The 25,871-nt window shown below is 36.8% G+C and overlaps 1 protein-coding gene across 1 annotated transcript; it reads left to right on the top strand.

Moving 5' to 3' along the window:
* The first annotated feature begins 1,947 nt into the window (after positions 1–1,947).
* Positions 1,948–25,130, top strand: engl (endoglin, like). Its single transcript, XM_079620790.1, has 17 exons — positions 1,948–2,503; positions 3,494–3,604; positions 6,376–6,536; positions 6,611–6,748; positions 10,307–10,481; positions 10,724–10,892; positions 11,548–11,692; positions 11,771–11,957; positions 13,312–13,433; positions 15,488–15,637; positions 16,717–16,806; positions 20,629–20,832; positions 22,025–22,567; positions 23,307–23,376; positions 23,560–23,601; positions 24,253–24,348; positions 24,437–25,130. The coding sequence occupies exons 2-17, from the start codon at positions 3,547–3,549 to the stop codon at positions 24,550–24,552; spliced, it is 2,466 nt and encodes an 821-aa protein (XP_079476916.1). The 5' UTR covers positions 1,948–2,503; positions 3,494–3,546; the 3' UTR covers positions 24,553–25,130.
* Positions 25,131–25,871: the final 741 nt, after the last annotated feature.

Raw genomic sequence — 25,871 nt, 5'->3', positions numbered from 1 at the left:
TCTAGTAGCCGTCAGGACTAAAAGACTATCCATCCAGTGTTATTTTATATTTGATTACTTTTTATTCAGTTTCTGTTGTATTTCTGTACCTGAATACTAGTGTAAAACTTACTTTACTCTTAAAATGTATCTTTACTCTTTATATGTTTATTATATTATATTTATTTGTGCTACTTTTTCCAATTTAATTCAAAGATTGAAATCAAGCTCCCTTGTGTTGTGTAAACTCTTGAGCAACAAAATTACCCCATTGTAAAAACCCAAATACAACGAGAACAAAACATTTAGGTGAGATGTAATTTTTTTTTTTTTTTAAATCTAAAAAATCCTCCCATGTTAATCTACTATCTCTCCTGACTGCTTTGTCGGACAAAATGGCAGGTGGCGAAGTGTGATTGGTCAGATAACCTGTCAATCAAACTCCCTGCGAAGGGTCAATTCCCCCCCTAGTTTACAAAACGAAATTCAGGTCCTGGAAACAGTTGGATGAGATTTCATGATGTCCGTGATGCTTTTGCAGAATGAAACCCAGTGATGTTTTTTTTCTGCATTTAGAGACAGTGTAGAGATAAAGAGATGAGAAAACTCTCCAAATTTGAAGATAGCCAGCTTATCTAAGTTTGAACAACACAAAGGTCAACACTTCTGTACTTACAATAATCATATTTCTGCTTCTATATTCAGTATCTTCTAACTTTCAACGACTTAGTGGGATAAGATGGAAATTTTCTCACTATTTTCATGTTTGAAAAACTCCCAGGGGTAAAAAAAAAGAAGCCCTTTTCTACTTTAAAACAAGCATATTTTGGGACCCAAAATCTCAGAAAATGTTAGTCAATTTAAATAAACCTCTTATCTTCCCCTCAGATTCATTTTAAGTTCCTCTGATCGAACCAAAAACCCAGTCAGCAGATATTATAAAAACTTTAGCCATCAGTTTGTCTCACAAAGTAGAAATGTGATTATTCGGTTTAGAAATGTGAATTTCTACAGCGTTTAAATCAATCAATCTTAGCATAAAAAAATAAAAAAAATTTTTTTAAAAATTGGTGTCTGAAACCCAAACCAGAATCCACATTTTCATGTGGACTTTAAAAAAAAAATATATATATATATTGGGAAAAATCAAAAATCAATCATACTGTAAGTGTGTATAAGTTACTAAAATGGGTCTTGAGAAGGTTCAAACACAACAGACTTTTGGTGTTACTGTAATGTTTTACTGCATGTTTCATGACGGATATGGTTGTGATTGCATTTATTTGGCAAAGGCTTTTAAAGTGCTTTTTTGGAAACCGAATGTGGAACCAACATTGAGTTATTGCTATGGCACTGCTTCAGTTTTATACAGTTACCATGGAGACAAAGGCAGGCAATATTTTGGTAAAAGGTTCACTTTAGATAACTTTAGTGACCCGAACCTCACCTGCTCTTCTGTGAAACAAACAACATATAATCCACAGACATAGGTCACTATGACCAAAAACAAAATAACTAAAAACACTGGTTAAATTAGAAAAAGTCCATTGCTGGATTTATGTATTCATAAGTCAATTTATTTATTCATGTTAGAAACCAAACAAGATGATTGAGCCTAAGTGTGTAGGTGAATTACTATGAACGCCTTGAAACCAATTTAATTATGAAAAAAAAGTGTTTATTAATCACAGTATGCGCAGAATTAACTGTAACAATTAGCTAAAATAATGGTTGGTATATTTAATACCGTTACATAGCCTACATTAATACCAAAATGCCTTTTCACATTTCCGGGTTCCTCAGAAGCAAGGGTAAACTTATATAGCAGTGAATAAGAGACTACATTAAATATATAATGTTTTGTGTTCCAATTTAACGTTATTCAAAAAGCAAAAGAAAAAATCCACAATAGTTTTTCACAACTTTTAAAGAGATATAGAGAGAGATTGATACCGGCAGTCAGAAGAGAAGACTTCACATAATGCAAAGTATGTTATTTTAAATGAAAATACAAAAACACTTTGCAGAATTTACGATGCTGGTGACCGTTAAAACGCGTCATCATCATCAGGAAACGGTCCATTGCGATTGTCAGGACAAAAACCCGTTATTGTTTTACGTCAATTATCTCACTTTTGGTTTCTAAGTTGTCCTATTCAAAGACAAAAACTTATAATTTGTTTAAAATCTCGCCGAAATGAATCGTTCTGTGTCTTTATCTACCTGTTCTTCGACGCTCGCATCTTTTTAATCTGTCGCTCGCTCCCCTTCAGACTGTTATTCAGCGCGCGCGGGAACTCTCTCTCTCTCTCTCTCTCTCTCTCTCGCGACTCGGCCCCGCCCCCCTCCACACTACATCAGCTGACCCGAACTTTTCTCACCCGATCAGAAGACACGGATCCACCTATACGAGCTCTTCTGCGGGGCCAGACTGTCCACTCAAGGGTCCGCTGTCCTGTCCTCTGCTGGGGGTCCCACGGGTGAGCGCCTCGGTGATGTCCTTCAGCTCCCAGACTTGCTGCAGGTGAACTTTTGCCGTTAATAGCGTTTATTTAGTCATGCATTTATTGGCGAAACTATAAAACTAGAAACATATTTTATTGGACTGTCCTGGGTTTAATAGGCTACAAGTAGAATGCTTTTTTTATGAAGTTATTATTATTAAGGACTTGGTTTTTTTTTATCATATGTTAACTTTAAACAAAATTTTATAATATGACCTGTGTTTGTTTGCTTGGTTTTATTGTATTTATATATGATATTTGTATTTTTGTAATTTAATTTTTGGCATGAAAATAGCCTTAGATGCTGACATGGCATTTAAATAAAACAATCTTATCTTATATAAAACTAGCCTAAAACTATGAATCAGAAAGGTTTTATGTAAATGTTTTTGGCTGATGTATTCAGATGCATTATTCGTTATTTTATAGTGTTGTGCTTCGAGTTTTTTTTTTTTTAAACAAATGATTTAGCCTATATATACTACACTGAAAAACACTATTATCGATTACTAAGATTATTATGATTGGGGGGAAATGGCTTAAAGGAATAATTCTGTCATCATTGATTAGTTTCAAACCTGCATGAGTTTCTTTCTGCTGAACACAGAAGAAGATATTTTGAAAAATGCTGATAACCAAACGGTTTCTGGGAAAAATACCATGGAAGTCAATGCGGCCTATATCAACTTTTTGGTTTCCAACATTCTTCAAAATATCTTCTTTTTGTGTTTAGCAGATTAACTGTCCCTTTAAGTCATAAAAAAATGGCATGTTTTAATAATTTCTTGTTTTTGCATCTGTTTCACTTTGTTCTGCTATAGGCTACTGAAAACACTTTAGGCTAATTTATGACTATTATGATTAAAAAAAAGAGAAATTGAAGTAGTTGCGTTGAATATTATGTTGTGGGCTTTAATATTTGTTTGCGTTTGCCTCTCTCTCTCTCTCTCTCTCTCTCTCTCTCTCTCTCTCTCTCTCTCTCTCTCTCTCTCTCTCTCTCTCTCTCTCAGTACGTGGATGTAAGACTCTTCTGTGTCTGATATCTGTGAAGAGCTGAAGGAGGATGCCCTGGACGGTCTGTGCTCTACTCTGCCTCCTTCAGGCTGTGGTGGGAACTGCAGGTAACACACACTTTGAAATGCCCTCCGGGCGACACAGAGGACGAGAGATTATAGAGATGAGATTATTTGTGTGATGCAGGTGAAGGAGAGAGCAGCCAGACACATTTCTCAAGGGTGCATGTGAAAGCTTGAGCAGACGTGTGTGTGTGTGTGTGTGTGTGTGTGTGTATGTGTGTGTGTGTGTGTGTGTGTGTGTGTGTGTGTGTGTGTGTGTGTGTGTGTGTGTCCTGCGCTGCGGGACTGTTAGTTTCATTTGCGTCTCTGAGTTGGACGTAAGCTGTTATGTTAAATAAGTGTGAGTGACTATTAGCATGTGTGTGTGTTTTGGAGTACAGTGTTGGTACCAATCCATGAATTATCATATTAATAATTACGTATCATTATTTGTAGGCCTACTCTAAGATATTGTAAGAATGCCACATTACTATGATAGCAAATTCTCCAGTTTCAGTGAAAGATAACACAGAGCCAGAAATGTTTTGTGTTTTTAATAAAGTCAGGCTTTGTTTCACAAACAGAGTTTATTTAGTTAACCCTCATCCTTCCCTCACACTTTGTAACACATCTTTCCCTCGCGGGTCAAAATGTCCTGAAGGCCTAAAATTTTACCTTTTTTTTTTTTGTCCAGAAAGCTTGTTTTATTTCATTTTATTCTCTTTTTTAATGCACTTTTTTTTTGGAGATTTGTTTTGTTATTTTTTATTTTATTTACCTTTAAATTACTAGATTTGATCAATAAATAAATAGTAATTTAAACACATTCCTCACATTAAATTCAAAATAAATTCAAAATAACTCAAGAATTTAGTAGCAACCATCCAGAACACCCTAGCAACCACCTAGCAACCACCCAATACAGTATACTGAAGCATTCCTTGCATTCAATTCATTCCTATGGGGGTCAAATTGACCCGAGAGTGAAGGATTTGTTACTTTTTTAAATTTCAACCACAAAAATTCTCAAATCCGTAAAAAAAGAAGAAGATGTTTTGTGTGTATTCGTGGTTCAAGTGTGACAAAAGTCCTATAGGGTCTTGGTCTCTGATAAACACTCTTCTTTTTTTTTTTCGGGTCAAAATTACGCAAGGGAAGGGTGAGGATACACTGTAGAAAAGAAAAAAAAACTTAAAAAAGCAAGTTACTAAATTAGCCCATGATTTACTCACCGTGAAGCCGTCCTAGGTGTAAATTACATTCTTCTTTCAGACAAATTACAATCGGAGTTATATTAAAAAATGCACTTTTATGATGGACAGATGCACTTTTATGATGGACAGATGCACTTTTATGATGGATAGATGCACTTTTATGATGGACAGATGCACTTTTATGATGGATAGATGCACTTTTATGATGGACAGATGCACTTTTATGATGGATAGATGCACTTTTATGATGGACAGATGCACTTTTATGATTGATAGATGCACTTTTATGATGGACAGATGCACTTTTATGATGGACAGATGCACTTTTATGATGGACAGATGCACTTTTATGATGGATAGATGCACTTTTATGATTGACAGATGCACTTTTATGATGGACAGATGTACTTTTATGTTGGATAGATGCACTTTTATGATGGACAGATGTACTTTTATGTTGGATAGATGCACTTTTATGATTGACAGATGCACTTTTATGATGGAGAGATGCACTTTTATGATGGACAGATGCACTTTTATGATGGACAGATGCACTTTTATGTTGGATAGATGCACTTTTATGATGGACAGATGCACTTTTATGTTGGATAGATGCACTTTTATGATGGATAGATGCACTTTAATGATGGATAGATGCACTTTTATGATGGACAGATGCACTTTTATGATGGATAGATATAGATGCACTTTAATGATGGATAGATGCACTTTTATGATGGATAGATGCACTTTTATGATGGATAGATGCACTTTTATGATGGATAGATGCACTTTTATGATGGATAGATGCACTTTTATGATGGACAGATGCACTTTTATGATGGACAGATGCACTTTTATGATGGATAGATGCACTTTTATGATGGATAGATGCACTTTTATGATGGAGAGATGCACTTTTATGTTGGATAGATGCACTTTATGATGGATAGATGCACTTTTATGATTGATAGATGCACTTTTATGATGGACAGATGCACTTTTATGATGGATAGATGCACTTTTATGATGGATAGATGCACTTTTATGATGGATAGATGCACTTTTAGGATGGACAGATGCACTTTTATGTTGGATAGATGCACTTTTATGATTGACAGATGCACTTTTATGATGGATAGATGCACTTTAATGATGGATAGATGCACTTTTATGATGGATAGATATAGATGCACTTTAATGATGGATAGATGCACTTTTATGATGGATAGATGCACTTTTATGTTGGATAGATGCACTTCATGATGGATAGATGCACTTTTATGATGGACAGATGCACTTTTATGATGGATAGATGCACTTTTATGATGGACAGATATAGATGCACTTTTATGATGGATAGATGCACTTTTATGATGGATAGATGCACTTTTATGATGGATAGATGCACTTGTTTGGACTTGCTTGGAACAGAGCCAGGACATTTTTTAACATAACTCCGATTGTATTCGTCTGAAAGAAGAGTGTCATATACACCTAGGATGACTTGAGGGCAAGTAAATCATGGGCTAATTTTCATTTTCGTGTAAACTATCCCTTTAAGCCTCGTGTGACCCCGTGGGTCAGTGAACGTGTTCCTGAAGTGTGCTCTGTGTGTGTCAGTGTCCAGCAGGGAGCTGCAGTGCTCCATGTGGCCCGTAGAGGCGCTGCACCCGGTGCAGGCTCAGCTGGAGCGCTTCGAGGCGGGAACGGGCTGTGCCGCCAGAGAGGGCGGAGCTAAAGAGACCCATGTGATTTCTGTAGGCAAAGCCTCCAATACACAGGTATGAGACCTCTCTCTGTCCGCTCATTGGTCCCGTCGATGTGCACACGTTCCGCTCAGGTGTCCTGTCCACAGGTGACGGTGGTGTTGAGACCTTTGACCCTCTCGCGGCCCGTCAACCATCCGGTGATTCTGGTGCTGAGCTCCCAGCATGCCGTGCGCTGGGTGTTGGAGAACGAGGGACTCCCGCAGAACATAAACGTACTGGTGCAGGTGCGTGTGATTCACTCGATCACATCACTGTTTATTAGAGTTTTTTAATTCATATGTATTGCTACTACTATTTATTATTTAATATTTTTACTGTTTATTAATTTTATTATTACATTAATATGTTTTGATCGGGTGTCATTTTGTAAATTGTTGATTTTACTGCACTGACACTATCGGATGAGAACAAAATTTAAACTCAATATTGACACTATTAATATTTATTGCTAGTACTATTGATTATTTATGCTATTTTATTAATATTTTTAGTTTATTAAATATGTTTTGATTGGATGTAATTTTGTCAATTTGGCTTGCTTAGTTGCAGCTTAAAAGACAATTAATAATATCGATTTGACTGGATGAGAACAAAATTTTAACTCAATATTGACACTATTGTCTTCTGTCGAGCTGGTTTACAGCTGAATTTTATTTGTTGCGTAATTGATGAACTCTGCGACATTGACTGTTTTTGAACTAAACTGAATCAATAGGCTATTGAACTAAATTGAGCTGAATGATTGATGATACTGATGATACGGTTTACAAGAAAATACTATTTCAGTCTTTCTACTTTCTACAAAATGTCATGTTTAATTTATTGTGTTTGTGCGTTTGTGCATGTTTCTCAAACAGAGATAGAGCTGCTTTATAGCTGAAACCAATTTTATTATTAATAATTGATAATTGATGAACTGCAACACTGTTGAACTGAATAATGACACTTTTCTTCCCTAGAGCTGCTTAATAGCTGAAATTCAAGCCATTTCATAATTGATGTTATTTTCCTGTTCATTACTTGGTCAGGTCAAGTCATGTTTATTTCTACAGCGCTTTATACAATACAGTTTGTTTTAAAGCAGCTGCACAGTAATAAACAGTAAAAATAACTTTATCAAATAAAAAAAGGGCTTTTCGTGTGGACAGAAATGTAGGCCATTTGACGCTGGATGTTTGTTAAGAGGGCGGCGCTTTCGAGAACTTGATGGATTTATGAAAAAATTATTTGAGTAAAGATTACTTTTTTCAAGTAGAGATTAATCTTATTAATCTTACATTTACAACAACATACCGTATATGAGTTTCTCAAATAAGTAACTCAAGTTTCGAACAGAAGCGTTGTGTGTGCTGTGTAAACATGAGGACTGTAGATCTAGACTAAGGGTACGCTTGCACGACAACGATATGCTTAAAACGGAGAAGTTTTTCCTTTGATTTTTCCGCGTATCGACGACACCATTGTCAAAACGATCCCGATTATTCACACAGATCTGCGAAAACGGCTAAAAACGTTGTATTCTGCTGCCAGGCCACTAGATGGCGATGAAACACTATAGACTGAACACGTAATACGCATGTGCATGACGTCATTGTTTTCAGAGATTCGCGTTTTTGTTGTTTACACGGAGACCGTTTTCAGAAACTTGCACTTTGAAACCCTTTTTCAAAATTTTGTATTTTCAGGCGCCCAAAACGCTGTTGTCGTGTTTACGAACGGCCAAAACGCATAAAACGTTTTACATTTTTAGTTGAAAACGGTTTCGTGTAAACAGCCCCTAAATGTGAGAATGCATTTACTCATTACTTCAGTATTCCTCAAAATGAATAAAAACAGAGAAATGCAAAATTAAAATATTATGCAAAACTGCAATAATTAAAATGCTAAATAACACAAATGTACTTTATGTATTTTTTAATCTCACTATATTAACCAATGTCTTTGCTGCTGACATTTGATGATCCAATTCAACCATACTAATAAGCTAAAATTACTTTAGTTAAACACACATTTGTTTTAATTGCTGAAGTTGGTGTTAAACTTTCTTCTTCTGCGTCCTATTTGATCTGAGCTCCAGAATAGCAGAAGTTGAGAGGTTTGTTTGAGCTGCGCCCTCTACTGTATAGGCATGAAGTTGCCTTTCCTTCAGCCTTTGGCTTATTCATTTCACATTTAGGGTCTTATCATACACCCGTTGCAATGCAAGTGTGTTTTGCTAGTTTCAGCCCGACGCAGTTATCATTTTCACGTTCTGCGCCACGTTGTTTAAATAGCAAATGCACTTTCGCCCATCTGTGCGCCCATGAGCTGCTGGTCTAAAAGAGAGGTGTGTTCAGGCGCATTGTTGGCGCGTTGCAGGCGCATTGTTGGCAACTGAAACCTGGTCTAACGTCAATGGCGCAGTATTTTTTTTTTGTTATTTAAAAAGCGCTTTAGTAATATGAGCCTATAGGCGGGTGCACAACGCACAACTCTTACATTCTGCTTATCACACGCACACAAACATACCACATATTAAAAATAAAACGATTACAATGTAAAAGATTAATATTGTGTACATAAAGGTATGGTGGAATCCGGCTTGTCCCGTAGATTGTCTGCGAATTCTGCTATGTAAATAGCGAATCCGCCGTGGCTCGATCGCAACCTGCTTTTGATGCCTAGTTCACACTACAGGATTTTAAGCCCGATTTGCAAATCGTTGAGCTCGCCGACAGGTCGGGTTGTTATCGTGTGCAAATCGCGGGGGATTAGCGGCCGATGAACGCTCGCCAATCTGTTAGTATGAAAGAGCCAACAACGCATCAGAGACGCTCGCGGACGCGTCGCCGAGCCCAGAAAAATATAGCATGCTAGATATCCGGAGCTGTCGCACGACTCAACCACATGTGGTGTCATGAGCTACAGCCAATCAGAGCAAGGCATGGGTTGAGGTCACTGGGAAAATACCGTTTATATACTGTCTAGGGAAAATACGCGTTTTTTTGTTTCTTTTTCAGAGCAAATCATCGCGCAAACAGTTTGCAGCACTAATTTCTATCTGACGTCCATATTCAAACAAACTCGCGTGTTGTGTACTTGTGTTATTCTTCGCTGGGTAGTGGCGCGTGTGCTGTATTGCGTCATTTCCATGACAGGGTTGTTGTCAACTCGTGTAGTGCGTTACCTCCTGTTGCGGATCAATCACGTTGTGTCGTGTGGTGTGAACAGCTCAAACACTTGAACACTCCTGATTTCACAGAGAGCAAGTCATGTAGTGTGAACCGCACAGTTCAGCCCGACGTTTTAAAATCCTGTAGAGTGAACTTGCCTTTAAGGGAATGAGAGATGAGACTCTGATTGGTTTATTGCTCGTTACGCCCAAAACACACCAATTACTCATTAAGAGAATAGGGACAATCCAATTAGACCATGCACCAGGTGTGCAGACCATATTTCCTGTCGTTAAACTAGCAAAAGTTGATTCAGACACAGACTAAGTGCACTTTAGAGCAGACCATGCGCTTTAGACCATTCGCTTAGATCGTTAAAATATATAGAGCCCTTAGTGTGAGAGGGCCTTTATATTTGCCAAAAACAGAACTTAGTTTTTTTCTGTTATTAAAAAACAAACAAACAAACAAACCCAGCCCAGGAGAGAAAAAGCAATGCAAAAGTAACGTAATGCATTCCTTTCCATTAAAAAGTAACTAAGTAACACAATTAGTTACTTTTGTATGGAGTTATGTAATATTGAAATACATTACCTTTAAAAGTAACTTTTCCCAACACTGCTGTCCCAGGTGTCTCTGAACTCCACGGTCGAGTCTTCGAGTCTGTCGATCCGCGTGGCTCAGGTCCGGTCTCTGCCGCGGCGTCCTCGAGTCCTGCTGCGCTGGATCCTCCAGAGACACACCACCCTCTCGTCGCTCACACACACTGTGCGCGCAAACCGCGTGTACCTTCGTCTGGGAGAGGGTGAGCACAAACACAGACATGCAGGATGATACTTGATGATGGTATTCATACTATAGTATATTATAGTAAAGTTACCATATGGTTCAAAAACACAATATAGTATAGAGTCATTTCACTATAGTAAAATTACCATAGTTTACCATATGGTTCAAAAACACTGTAGTATAGAGTGATTTCACTATAATATACTACAGTATATTTTCATGTGGGGCATCCTAATGCAGTTCCCAATCCTCCTGCAGATCCCAGCATGCCGAGCGAGTGCCGCCTGCAGTCTCTGTTTCTGTCGCAGAACTACCTGTCCTCGGAGATTCAGGATCAGGACGTTCACGGCTGCAGGCCGACAGTCGAGCCGGTGGAGACGGAGGTGCACATCATCCGGCTGTGGTCCTCGGGCTCCGGCCTGTGCGGGTCAGTCCAGCTCTCCCACCCGAGGGGGAAACTCTCACACTGAGACGAGAGGCGGACACTAAAAGAGTGAAACATTCATAATGACCAAGAGTTTTTATTTAAAATACACATAAATAGTATTCATAAAGTACATAAGGAATATTGAAGATACATATATTTATTCAAATGAAATAATGCACAAAATAAGAGGAAAATCAGAGGCATACATAAAAAGGACAATAATAATAAAATAAATGTTTTAATACATTTGATTTATATAATTATTTATATTATATTTATTTATTTATTTATTTATATTTAATTCATTATATATATATAATATCAAAGTACTTTACATAATAAATGGACAAAATTATGTTATGTAATGAACATAAAATACATAAATATTTAATGTAAAATTACATAAATATTTTTTCAAATACTCATAAAAATTTACATTAATATAAATAAATAAATACATAACAATAAAAAGTAAGAAATAAAAATTGAAGAAATGGATAAATGTATTGAAATGAAAGAGGAAATAAAAAAAAGGCATACATAAAATTGACAATAATAATAAAATAAATGTTTTATTGTAATAACCCAAATAATGCATTGCATTTCTATTCATTAGAATAATGAAAACTTGAAAATAACGTCCTCTCTGTCTCAGGTCTTTGCAGGTGGAGGTGTCGGTCTCTCTGCTGCCCCCAGTGGCCCGTTCAGGTTACCACAGGATTGTTCTGATCCTCAGCAGTGCGGTTTCAGTCAACTGGGCTCTGGTGGCTCCAGAGGTCAGAGGTCACGTCAGGGTCTATGTAAGGCAGAACTTCATCAATCTGTATTTCTAACCTGTGCGCTTGTCCAAACACTTTCTAAAGTTGTGTCTCTTTCAGTCGTCCAACAGCGTCAGTCTACCGTACAGAACTCAGGCCCCGGACCTCAGCGTGACCAGCACCGTGACCTCTGACCTCCACAGCACCCCCGACCTTCTAGAATGGGCCAATCAGAACGGTTTTCCCAAAGTGACCTCATACACCGAGGCTGATCTGGCCAATCGCTTCATGATCAAGTTAAGAGAAGGTGGGAAAAGTGATATTTTAAATGTTTGCAATATGTGTATTATCTGATCATAAAATGTTCAAAAATGTGCAGTGTAGTCAAAGACTATAGATGAAGAAAGACTATTACTGATGAATGGGGGAAACTGCAACGCGCAATAGAGTTTTTTAACGCTATTTAAGCAAAAGAAACAACATTTACACTGTAAAAAAATATTTTCATGATTTGTTATCACCACTTTTTATCTTTTGTCAAATCAACTTCGATAACTAATGTGTGAAGATAACACTATTTTGAGTTTCTGTTTATTAAACCATTCTTCTTCATTGCATTAATTCAAATTTTTAATTACAACGAACTCAAAATTTTAAGGCAACAAGGTAACTTGCTTTTTTAAGTTAAACCAACATTTTTTTTACAGTTTATGGGACAGTTCATGTCATATTTTGATGCTGATTTGAAATATGTCATTTAATTGTGAATTCGGCAAGCAGTTTCATGCACTGGTCAATTTTGAGATTTCGTGTTATTTGTCATTTTATAATGTGTTGTTTCAGACTAGAACTAAGAAAACCTCCAAAATACATTTAAGTGTTTATTTTAGTCGATGTTATCTCTTTTTGTCTAAGGTTGTGAGTTTTTTTCCACCACTTCAACAGCTCGTACACACACACCAAACTTTACAGTTTTATTTCTGTCTATATTCTGAAGGGTTTTACCGAGGGGTTTCTTCATATATCATTCACACTGATTTATATAATATTTTATTCCTAAAAACATGCTGAAAATGTGTGTTTTGTTCTGTCTATTGACAGTATCTTCTGATTTATAGAGTGATAAAAAGAGATATTAAAAACCTTTAACTCTAATATGTCAACAAAATCAAACAAGAATTTTGATGGAAATGTTTGCAAACTAGGTTATTAGAAAATGGCTTATTTGCATATTTAAACATAACTTATCAGAAAACGTGTAATACAGTTTTTTTTTTTTTTTTGCAACTCTTAATATTATCAATTAACTGCGGATGTATAGTGATGTCTAGTAGCTAATTTTGTAACCATATTCACCTGAAATGTCTTTAATTAGATTTTTTTATTTCCAGTGTGATGTATAAACCACCATTTTTCTTCTAACTCAGATTATTTGTATAGTTTCTATACAAAAAGTCATATTCAAATGCAAAATAACTATTTCTGATATGATACCTGGACATCACTCGCAAAAAAACATAATGAGCTCATGTGACATCAATGTGGCGTACTTGTGTTTTAAACATTTATCATCACATATTGCCAATACATTCACTGACTATATTGATAGAAGTCTTCAACTGATGTGTAGTGTCTCACTGAGGTTGTGTCGTGACTCTCAGGCTCTGAGACGAGGCCTTCAGACGAGGAAGAGGTCATCGTGACGGACAGAAGCAGAGAGGCGTTCAGATGGCAGTGTGACGGCGGAGCTCTTTCTGTTACTGTGGATACACACATGCTGCAGGTGAACAACACACACCTGCGGAAATATTATTTCTTTCTATGTGCTTATAAAAGTGAGAAAAGTACTAGTGCCAAAAAAACATGTTTGAAGTATTTGAGGTCAGTAAGATTATTATTATTTTTTTTTTACTTTTATTCATCAAGGATGCATTAAATTGATCAAAAGTGACTGGAAACTATGGAAGCCTGTTTCCGTCGTGGAATAATACTAAAAAAATATATATATATATTAGGTTTTTGATTTTTATGAAAAATTATTTTATTTTATTTTAGGGCTGTCAAAAGATTAATCGGATCCAAAAAAAAAGTTTTTGTTTACATAATATACAGTGCTATGCATAAGTTTAGACACCCATGCTAAAGTTGACTAAAAAGAGGAATAAAAAATCATCTTTTGGAAATTGAACTTAATGCCTTAATTTAAAAAAATTGGAAAAATCCAACCTTTAAGGACACCAATTTTCTTTGTGAATGAATAATGTATCGTAAATAAATAAATGTTCTTCCTTAAAATACAGGGTGCATAAGTTTGGACACCCCTATGTTAAATTCCCATAGAGGCAGGCAGATTTTTATTTTTAAAGGCCAGTTACTATATGGATCCAGGATACTGTGCATCCTGATAAAGTTCCCTTGGCCTTTGGAATTAAAATAGCCCCACATCATCACACACCCTTCACCATACCTGGAGATTGGCATGGAGTACTTTCCATAAGATCATCTCTCAATGCAAATCAAACCAGCTGTTAGGCGAACTGAAATAAAACCATGCCAATCTCCAGGTATGGTGAAGTGTGTGTGATGATGTGCGGCTATTTTAATTCCAAAGGCCAAGGGAACTTTATCAGGATGCAGAGTATCCTGGATCCATATAGTAACTGGCCTTTAAAAATAAAAATCTGCCTGCCTCTATGGGAATTTAACATAGGGGTGTCCAAACTTATGCACCCTGTATTTTAAGGAAGAACATTTATTTATTTACGATACATTATTCATTCACAAAGAAAATTGGTGTCCTTAAAGGTTGGATTTTTCCAATTTTTTTAAATTAAGGCATTAAGTTCAATTTCCAAAAGATGATTTTTTATTCCTCTTTTTAGTCAACTTTAGCATGGGTGTCTAAACTTATGCATAGCACTGTATGTGTGTGTACTGTGTATAATTATTTTTATATGTAAAAACACACACAATCATGTATATATTTAAGAAAATTTGGTTATATTTATATATAAAATATATAAAATATATAAATGTATATACAGTATATAAATGCAAATATTTCTTAAATATATACATGAATGTGTGTGTATTATTTATACATACTAATTATACACAGTACACACACATATATTATGCAAACACATACTTTTATAATGCGATGAATCACGATTAATCTTTTGACAGCCCTATTTTATTTACGAGATGCTATTTAGTAATTTCGTAGTTTATATCCTGCAATTCTATAGTTTATATCTGCAAATTCTGAAAAAGGTCAATTAAAATGTTTTTTTATTCCGTGGTGGAAACGAGCTTCTGTAGTAAAGACTTTTATAATGTTTAGATTTCTATTCCCCCCCAAAAAAAAAATGCTGTTCTTTTGAACTTTCTATTCATTTACATATTTTGAAAAATGTATTATGTATGGTTTCCGAAAAAAATATGAAGCAGCACAACTGTTCAACATTAATAATAATCAGAAACAACATTGATAATAATCAGATATTAATCGAATATAAACTACGGATTTTGATTTCTGAAGGATCATGTGACTGACAATTGGAGTAATGATGCTGAAAATTCAGCTTTGATCACATGAATAAATTACATTTGAATAAATATTCACATAGAAAACAGCTATTTTTAACTTGTAATAAAATGTTACTGTTTTTACTGTATTTTTTTATCAAATTAATGCAGCCTTGGTGAGCAGGAAAGACTTCTTTTTAAAAAAATATGAAAATATTTGATTGACCCCTAAATTTTGAACAGGTGTGTATTATTCAAGATGACTCATATCACCAAGTTTGACTAATTGGATCGTTTGAACACACACAGATTTCGCCAGTGACGACGGTGACCCTGCGGGATCGTGACTGCAAGGCCGAATTTAACGGAAGCCATTTCCTGCTGGTTTTCCCGGTCATTTCCTGCGGGACGGAGGGAGAAATGGATGGAGCGAATGGAAGAGTTCATTACACAAACACGGTGAGAGAGAGACATAATAAACATAATCATAGTTAAATATGATTAAATTCATTTTAAAATTATTGAAATATTAAAGGGGTGGTAAAATGCCCTTTTAACAAGATGCAAAATAAGTCTCTGATGTCCCCAGAGTGTGTGTGTGAAGTTTTATTTTCAAAATACCTCACAGATATTTTTATATAGCATGTTAAAGTTGTCACTTTTTGAGGGTTTGCAAAAACGCAACGTTTTGTGCCTGGCCCTTTAAATGCAAATGAGCTGCTGCAGAGGGCGGTGGTTTAAAGAGCTTGTGTGTGTTAGCAGCTGCGATTACCTCACGCAGACACACTAACATGACAGAAACTGTTCTGCCTTTAATGTTAAAACGGAGTCAGACAAAGATGGAGAGACTCAAGAAGAAGTGACAACATGTAGAAGCAACAGGACGTCTCTGAAAGGTTAGTTGATGAATTTATGTTGCTGATGTGGAGTTAACTCTCTTCAATTAGCATATTCTGTCATATACCAGCCGTTTGTTGTAGTCCTTTTCTTTAAAAGCAAATATCTTCATTTGCTTTGAACATTGAGCATTGTAACTCTGCAGATGTTGTTTATGCTCAAACAGCAACATTTCACACTAACTACAGTTAGAAAAGTGAAATCATACTCAACCACCCCTTTAAATATAGCTTATGTAATTCTATTGTTGTTGTTTTTTCAGCATAAAATTCTGTTATTCAACAGAAAAAGTGTAATTCAGTTTAATGTAGCCTCAGTTCACAGTGACTGCTGATTTGTCAAAATCCATCAAATGATCATAAAATAGCATTTTAGTGTGATTATTTCTGTAGTGCAACAATTAAATCTGACCTGGGTCACGGCGTCTCGCTGTCACTCGGTGTGTTTGTGTGGTTGCACATGAAGGCATAAACTTGTCAGCTGTAACCACACACCAAAACCAGATGACCCGGGTCACACTGTACCGTACCGAGTCCAGAAGAGCACAGCATTACCAGGTTTGGAGATGGGAACATCTTCAAAAGACAAAAGGGAAGAACGGTCCATTTCGTACTTGAATATACTTTAATTGTGTTTTGAAGGTGTTCCTGTGGAGACCGAAACCATCGGAGGGTTTGAACAATGAGACGGACGCCGAGGGTTTGGATGAGACGAGTCCGCTGGCTGTTCACGTGAGTGTGTTTTTTAACAGACAGAATTATTTTTCTCAAATGTTTTGGGTCAGTGAGACGGTTTGCTCAAAAAACATTTCTTATTATAAGTGATGCATGAAATTCTGGGACGAAAACTTATTTTAAAATAGTTTTTTGTTTTGTATAGTTCTATTAACATTAGACGTTTTATTTATTTATTTATTTATTGAATTCTATTGATGCACCGAAATTTATTTTTCACTTCCATTTTTTGTTTTAAATATGTTAATTTAAACGATGGCTGTAGTAACATCTTTTCATGCCAGATTTATTAAAGCACACATTAAATAATGAAGACATCAGCATAAGTACTGTAAATATATAATGCATACGTAATTCAATGCGTCGTGCTGTTTAAAATCTATCACGGATTTCACAAACCTATTATTTTTCTGCATTCTTTGATGAATACACAGTTCAAAATAACTTTTTATTTGAACCCTTTCACGCTCGGAGGTCACTACAGTGGACGGCTATTCAAAAAAGCCATTTCTTGCGAATATCAAGTAACATGTAAGGAGTCATATGATTGATACATTTTCCAAGTATTGATTTTAGATTGGGAGGAAATTTTGATAAATTTTAATTATTCTAAACTGGACATCATGCGTCACTAGCTATATTTCAGCTTCATTTCGTTCTTCTACTGTGACTGTTGTTCTTAAAAATACTTCATATGTAGCAGAGCTGTAAACGATTAATCGCGATTAATCGCATCCAAAATAAAAGTTTGTGTTTACATAATATATGTGTGTGTACTATTGTGTATAATTATTTTGTATATATAAATACACACACATGCATATATTTGTATATGAGAGATATATTTCAGAGATATTTGAGAGAAATATCAAAAATGATCAAAAATATCTCTAAAAAAACTCATATATTTGAGAGATATTTGCATTTATATACTGCATATTTTTATATAATTTATATTATATATAAATAGATCTATTTTATATATAAATAACACATTTTTCTTAAATACGTACATGCATGTGTGTGTATTTATATATACAAAATAATTATATACAGTACACACACATATATTATGTGATGCACATTATGTGTTGCTATACTCGTTACATGGAAAATGTAATCTGATAACGTAATGCATGTTACTGCTCACGCGTTACCCCCAACACTGCTCATTTCAGATGAAATGAAAAGCTAGTTTTATTTCCCCCACCGTCTGAAATAATTAATAGATCAATGTTGATTTCAGTTTGAGTGTATCGACATACTCTGGTAGACTGGAGGAGGGAGCATGACCGTTTTCTACATAGTCTGAGTTGCGTTTCCTCAGAGTTGACCTTCACCTGATCTTTAATCACGTCCTCATGTTCGGATATCAAAGACAAGTCACGTCACCTTTATTTATATAGTGCCTTTAACAATATAGATCAAAGACGGCGAAGTTCGGCTTGTGTGAAGTTCTTCGTCTGCTGGTTGAACACACAGCAAAAACTCCAGTGTTAAATTAACACTCCTGGGAGTGTATATGAGTCCACACTCAAGAGTGTAAAGTGTTAAGATATGAGTGTTAAATGAACACTCAAGAGTGTTAAAGTTAATGAGATAATTAAGTTATTAATTGAGTGATGATTGAGCATTAGTAATGAACACCTGATGATAACAAGCAGAATCACAGAAGGAGAAAATCACAAATTGTAAGTCACCATTATGGAGATCAGTGTTCACTTTAGTTGGGCTCTTGACCCTTATATTGTTTACTTTAAATGTTGCTTGTCTGCTGTTACTGATTAATAACAGTCAGATGGACAAAGAGAAAATGTGATCTGATGGTGTTGATTATGTTTTGACATAATCATATTGTGATCTGAAATAAACAAAACATGTTTAGATAGTTTGGTGTAACTTGTTAATAAAGCAGCTCTCTGATTCTAAAGCATATGATTTTCAGTATTTTTAACATAGTCCAAAATATTTAATAAACATTGTTCTGATCAAGAGATTTTTAAATCACTTTATTTAGAAACACAGACATCAATAATCAGCCTGTGAATCTCAACAATGGTGACAATAATAAAGCATGTTGCAGTGGCTGCCACCAATCAACTCATTAATGCTCCCATCATGCATTGCGGAATTAACAAATTATGATCTGAATTGTCTTTTAAGAAATTTCCTTTTCCTAATTGAATATTTTGCTCATCACCATTGTTGAGATGCATAGACTGAATCTTCATGTCTGTGTGTGCCTAAAATAAAGATTTTTTTTTTATATAAATAATTTATAATAATTAAAACAAATTATTCCATATTTATTTATCAAAAATTCTGGATATTTATGTAGAATCACAGTTATGCTGTAATAAACAACTTAAAACTAAGTCAGAAATAAGGGTTCAGTGATCAAGTTCAAATTATGATTGTCATAACATAACCAACAGATCACTTTTTTTCTTTATTCATCTGTCTGTTATAAATTAATAACAGCAGGCAAACAAAATTTAAAGTAAATATTATAAGGGTCAAGAGCCCAACTAAAGCAAACACTGATCTCCATAATGGTGGCTTACAATTTGTGATTTTCTCCTTCAGTGATTCTGCTTGTTAACATCAGGTGTTCATCACTAATGCTCAATCATCACTCAATTATGAACTTCATTATCTCATTAACTTTAACACTCTTGAGTGTTCATTTAACACTCATATTTTAACACTTTACACTCTTGAGTGTGGACTCATATAAACTCCCAGGAGTGTTAATTTAACACTGGAGTGTTTTCTGTGAACACTGGAGTTTTTGCTGTGCAGGATCAAACTCAATTGCGTTTGTAATAATTGAAGCTGTATTGTGTTTTTTCCCCCCATATATTTTATAGTTTTCACATGATTTTATATAATTGTATTAATTAGTTTGATAAATACACACAGTATTACTGTGTTTACTGTATTATGTTTAATACAGTATCAGTTAAAAACAAAAAAATGCTTACTGTCCATCTGATAATCTCTTTGGAAAATATGTTTAAAAAAAGTTGACCTTGTTTTTCATGCCCTGAGAGCAATAAAAACACATAGGAAAATAATCCAAACTGAGGTTTTCATAATTCATAATTCATGCATGAAATCTATTAAAATAGGCTTAAATCTATTTATTAGAAATCTTTCGCTTCAAAACTTTATTGTTTTCTACAGATATCTAAACATTACTGAGTCAAGATACATGACCTTGAGTCTTTTTTTTTCTGAAGTGAGTTCAAGAAAAACAATATCTGTCAGTGGGGTCAGAAAAATAATCTTGTTTTCTTTTTAAAAGTAAGATTCTTCTAATAAGACAGATATTATTATTTTTTTACTTAAACTGATAACACTTTACAATAAGGTTCATTAGTTAACATTGGTTAATGTATTTACTAACATAAACTAACAATGAGCAAAACATTATTACAGTATTAGTTCATATCTGTTAATGTTATTAATAAAAATACAGCTGTTCATGTTAGTGCATTAACTAATGTTAACAAATACAACCTTTTAATAACGTATTAGTAAATGTTGAAATTAATAAACTAATATGAACTAAGAAGGTAGACAACTAATGAACCTTATTGTACCCTTAAACTAATTTTTTCCTCAGAAAACGACTTATGTTATTCTGCTTTTTAAGTAAATGTATCTTGATTCAAGTATGTTTTGATATTTGTACTGAAAAAATAAAATAAAATTGTGATTCACTGTTTGTGAGTGTCTTTACTCTCTCGTTGGATCAGTTGAATGCTGCTGTAAATGTGTGTATGATGCGGTTTCCTCGGGTGTGTGTGTGCTCAGATCGGCTGTGATTCGACTCTGGTGAGCCCATCGGACGCGACTCCGTCGGCCCGTCCCGAGGAAGCTCTGCGCCTCAGTCCCCCCTGGGTCCCGAGGGCCCGCTCGGCTCCGCCGCTGTCCATGGAGCTGTTCGTGACCGAGGCCCTCGAGAGGAGGCCCGTGGGGCCCTGCGTGATCAGCGCGTACGACCGGCTCTACGTGCAGGTCAGTGCTGTCGCTGAAGGCCAGAGCTGCTGATAGAGGGCGCTGGAGTCGATAGCGGGATTACACCCGCTCAAGGACCCCAGACTCCCGTCGCCATGTGGAGCTCACAGTCAAGGCCACTAATGGACATGCTCCACTAACTGTGTGTGTGTGTGTGTGTGTGTGTGCAGCTCTGAGTTTATATCAGGAAACACATGTAAAGTCTGATAATAAAATACAAATAATGCCAACAAATCAAAAATGATAGTGCAACATCGGCTAAGCTTGCAGACCACCGACACCTAGCAACAAGAATTCAACCGAAAATAACAAATTCAGTGACATACTATCATTAAATATGAGTCATTGAGAAAACTAAACCTAAACATGTGTACAAATATTAGTGTTCGACTTCTATATGTTCTGAAGAAAACGTGAAATTGCTAAGGTGGGTTTTAGAGTGTTGCTATGGGGTTGCTAGGGTGTTGTGGGAGGTAGCTGGGCTGTTGCTATGTGATTGTTTTGGGTGGTTGCAAGGCTGTATTCTATAATTTCAACAACAAAATCTGAAAAAAAAAAGTGAGGTTTCTAAGATTGCTGAAGTGAATTTTAGCATCTATGTGGGTTTCTGGGTGGTTGCTAGGCTGTTGCTAAGCTTTTGCTATGTGGTTGCTGGGGTGCTCTGGGTGGTTTATAGGCTGTTGCTATGTGGTTGCTGGGGTGTTCTGGGTGGTATATCTGGTTTATGGGGTGGTCTGGGTGGTTAACAGGCTGTTGCTGTGTGGTTGCCGGGGGGCTCTGGGAGGTTGCTAGGCGGTTGCTATGTGGTTGCTGGGGTGGTCTGAAGGGTTAATAGACTGTTGCTATGTGGTTTCTAGGAGGTTGCTAGGTGGTTGCTATGTGTTTGCTGGGATCTTCCAGGAGGTTGCTAGGCTGTTGCTATGTGGTTGCTGGGGTGGTCTGAAGGGGTTAATAGACTGTTGCTATGTGGTTTCTAGGGTGTTCTAGGAGGTTGCTAGGCGGTTGCTATGTGTTTGCTATAATCTTCTGGGAGGTTTCTAGGCTGTTGCTATGTGGTTGCTGGGGTGCTCTGGGTGGTTGCTAAGCTGTTGCTATGTGGTTTCTGGGGTGGTCTGGGAGGTTCATAAGCTGTTGCTGTGTGGTTGCTGGGGTGCAGTGTTTGATTAACACAACTTCTCTGTGTGTCCGTCAGATCACAGTGGCGTCTGGCGCTGCGGAGGCTGTGGAGCTCCAGTCGTGTCTGGTCTCTCCTCTCTCAGACCCACAGGCTCACAGCGGCTGGTCCATCATCAGAGACTCCTGCCCGTCAGACCCGTCCTTCACACTTCCCGACGGAGAATCCCAGGAACCGACGGACAGCCCAGAGAGTGAGAGCGACGGAGACGAAGAGAAGACTGGCAGGAAGGACGACAGACGGCCGACCCCTCGCTGGAGACACACAGGGGCCCGCAGCGCAGACGAGAGGGCCAGACGGTTTAAAGACAAGAGACCCGACAGAGTCAGGGCCAGGAAGCCTGAGGAGCGCAGGCGGAGGAGGAGGGATGATGAGCGCGCCGGCGCACACACACTGCGCTTCAGTTTCGTCCTGCGGCCGGTCTATAATAACTCCATTCAGTTCCTGCACTGCCGGCTGCGTCTGTGTGGGGCGGACGAGGGGCCCTCGGGGGCCGGCGCTCGGGTCTGTGCTCACGGGCCTCGGATTCCTGCTCTCACACACACGCCTGCTTCTCAACAGGTAATACATATACATACTGTATAGATCATAATATAGTTCATATAATATGAATAACTAGATTAAAGATTATTATCTGATATATTAAAACATAACGTGTTAGTAATGAGTTCCAGAAACTTTAAATACCTTGCGTGTATCACATCAATATACAGGCAAAAAAAACTAATATTCAGACACCAGATATAATTTTTGATATATTTTTACTTGTGGGTGCAGGACACTATAGTTAATTTATGTAAGTGAGGATAGCAAAATAAAGTAAACTATGACATATTATACCCAGAAATTCTTCATACAGTGACTACCAGTAAAAATTTAGGACAAAAATTATTCCGACACTTTGACCTGATCGTGTTTTGCTGAAGTGTTTTTTCTTTAATTGCTAATGCGACCTTTTTACAGCACAGACTGAACTAAATGAAGCATTGCTTGGTAATTGTTTAAATTAAACAGAAATTTAACAGATATTCAACATAATTCATGTATGAGACAGTCTAACAGAAGGATGGACAAAACCAGTGAAATATCAACCGATCTCACTCTGAGTTCTTGTCATATTTTATTACCATTTTCTAAACTGCAGTGAATAAATTGTGATGAGAAATGTTGAAGGCGTCTGAATACATTTTGGGTTGACTGTATATATATAGTATATCAAATACATGTACAATTTACTAAAAGAATGTAATGACACTGGAACCAGAACTATTCAAATCTGTATGATTCTTATCGTTCACAGTGTGAGGACCGAAATCTGTCTCGGCCCGTGTTGGTGACGTATCCTGTAGGGCTTCTGGCTCCCCCTGCTGGTCTGTACACATCAATGCAGCGTTCAACTTTCATTCACACAAACGTTTTGCATTACTAACGTGTGTGTGTGTGTGTGTGTGTGTGTGTGTGTGTGTGTGTGTGTGTGTGTGTGTGTGTGTGTGTGTGTGTGTGTGTGTGTGTGTGTGTGTGTTTGTGTGTGTGTGTGTGTGCGTGTTTTTCAGGTAAACTCACCGAGATGTCGAGACAGACTCCCACACACAGCGGTGCGTTACACCTCCTTTATTCTGTTACTTGCGTTCCATGAAAAACTTTGGACATCCATGGAGTCTTTTTTTAAACGCACAAAAGGTTCTTTATATTGGAAAAAGGTTTTTTAGATTTGAGAAAGAAAAAAAAGGGGTTCTTTTACAAACTTTTCACTAATGTTTTTTGGGAACCAGAGATCCCAGATAGCAAGCAACCATCAAAAAAACAATGTAAAATCAATATTACTGTCAACGTTAACTGCATTGAGTCAACATCACTTTTGCCCCCGCAATTAATGTTGAAAATATGTTTAAATTTCATTAAAAAAAATCAATGGTAGGCTAATGGTATTGAATCAATGTTACAATGTGATGTTGCTTTAACGTCATGCTTGCACTCTCAGAAAATGAAACACAACAACTACAACTGACTTAAAGCCACACATCCTGGAATCAACTGCAAATTAAAGAAGACAATAAATCTCTCAAGATCTCATTAGAATTAACAGAGATAGAATAATTCACTAATCATATCCCTGACCCAAAGTGGCTATTTGCTATTAATGGATTATATTCACCAACAATACGTTCATGCGACAGATCAGACATTCTGAATTTTGATTTTAAAAATACGTCTCCCGAATGTCTTACGCTGTGTGTTGTGTTCAGGTGCGGACGAGGGTCCTGTGCTGGTGGTCGTGTTCTCGGCGTTCGTGCTGGGTTTGTTCCTGATGGGGGCGCTGTGGTGCATCTACACTCAGACTGGTACCCTCCCTCACACAAAATGATCGCCTAACGTTTTTCTACATGACGGCTGGCCATTAAAAACACGCTTGTTGGTTGTCACTGTCAGGGAGGCGTGATGTGACCCAGAGAGCCGGGATTATAGAGACATCGGGACAGAACACCGGCTTCAGAAACCCGCCGGCACTGATGGAGCAAACCAGCAGTTTTTACCAGGCCAACTAACCATACGATACGACCCGACACGACCGTCAATGTGAAATAAAGCGCTATCACGTGATTTCTGCTTTTGTTTACAGCTGCATTTGTGTATCACTGTTCTGAGGTGTTTAGTCAACGATGGAAACTTGTTTCCGCCACGGAAATAAACAATAGTTTAGTCTAATTGTGATATAAGCTTTTTTATTTCGTGACAGAAACAAGTTTCATATGTAGGCGTAATGATTTTACTTGCTGCTTTTGTTTTGCTGCTAAAAGTAACACATTATGTGAAACGATCTTGTGCTGCTTAAATGTTCTTTATTTAATGTTCACTCCTTTACTTGTTTTTATTCTAGTGTGCTGTAGTCCTTACATGTTTTTAAGTGACAAGTAGGCTATTAAAGAAACTCGGACATTAAGGGTTTGGGAAGGATGTTAATTATCATTTGTACTTGGGCAGTTCTGTACATCACTCACACAACTAAATATACACTTCATACAGAAACACCTGAAGTACTGTCACAAAGCTGAAGTTTTACTGTTGATGTTCTTATAAGCCTATAGTTACATTACTGTATTTGTTATTAAAAGTCATATCATGGATATCGGGATGATTCTTGATCATTTGAAATCAGAGTTTGAGGCTTTGTGCGACTTCCTCATGATTATGACGTCACAACCATGAACACACTACTAGACACATGGAGAGCCCATTATAACTTATATATAACTACACTGTGTAGGAATTACTCCCATCTAGCGGTGAAATTGTATATGACTACCAACTGAATATTACTTTCTAGCTTCTCCCATTCCGAGGGCGTGTTAACTCCTACGGTGGCCGTATTATTTCAAATCTGCCGGCAGTGGCGAGTAATCTCCCCCTCGCATTGGTCATTGTGCCACGGAGAGTAAAAGCGCGAAAGGCAAAGCTTGAATTTCCAGGTTTGTCCCTCTTTGGCTTATGTATTTTCAAGATGGAGGCGCAACATGGCTTCCGCCATTCGATTGACTCGCTCGTAGCCTATGTAGCCTATTATAAATGGCAGATTCTACGCTTACGAAAATACTTGATTAGTTGGTAGAAGTAATTATACATTAATGAGCACATATAATTTTGAAAGAACAAAGTGGTTTTTGCTAAGAATCAACTTAAAAAATGACAGTCTAGCTTTAAATCTAGTAGCCTATGTGATGTGAAGTATTCAGACACATTTCACATTGCAACAAAGTGTGCAGTTCGACAGAAGAAAACTTTTGGTGGGTACAGCAACATTAGTCTGAACTTCTTCACATTGAGCTAACAAATGATTTTTATGTAGCAGGTCTCTCAGTATAATATA

Source organism: Phoxinus phoxinus (assembly GCF_949152265.1).
Source record: "Phoxinus phoxinus genome assembly, chromosome: 1".
NCBI classification, from domain to species: Eukaryota; Metazoa; Chordata; class Actinopteri; order Cypriniformes; family Leuciscidae; genus Phoxinus; species Phoxinus phoxinus.
The sequence above is the reverse complement of the archived record's forward strand: the minus strand, read 5'-3'. Positions and strand labels throughout refer to the sequence as shown.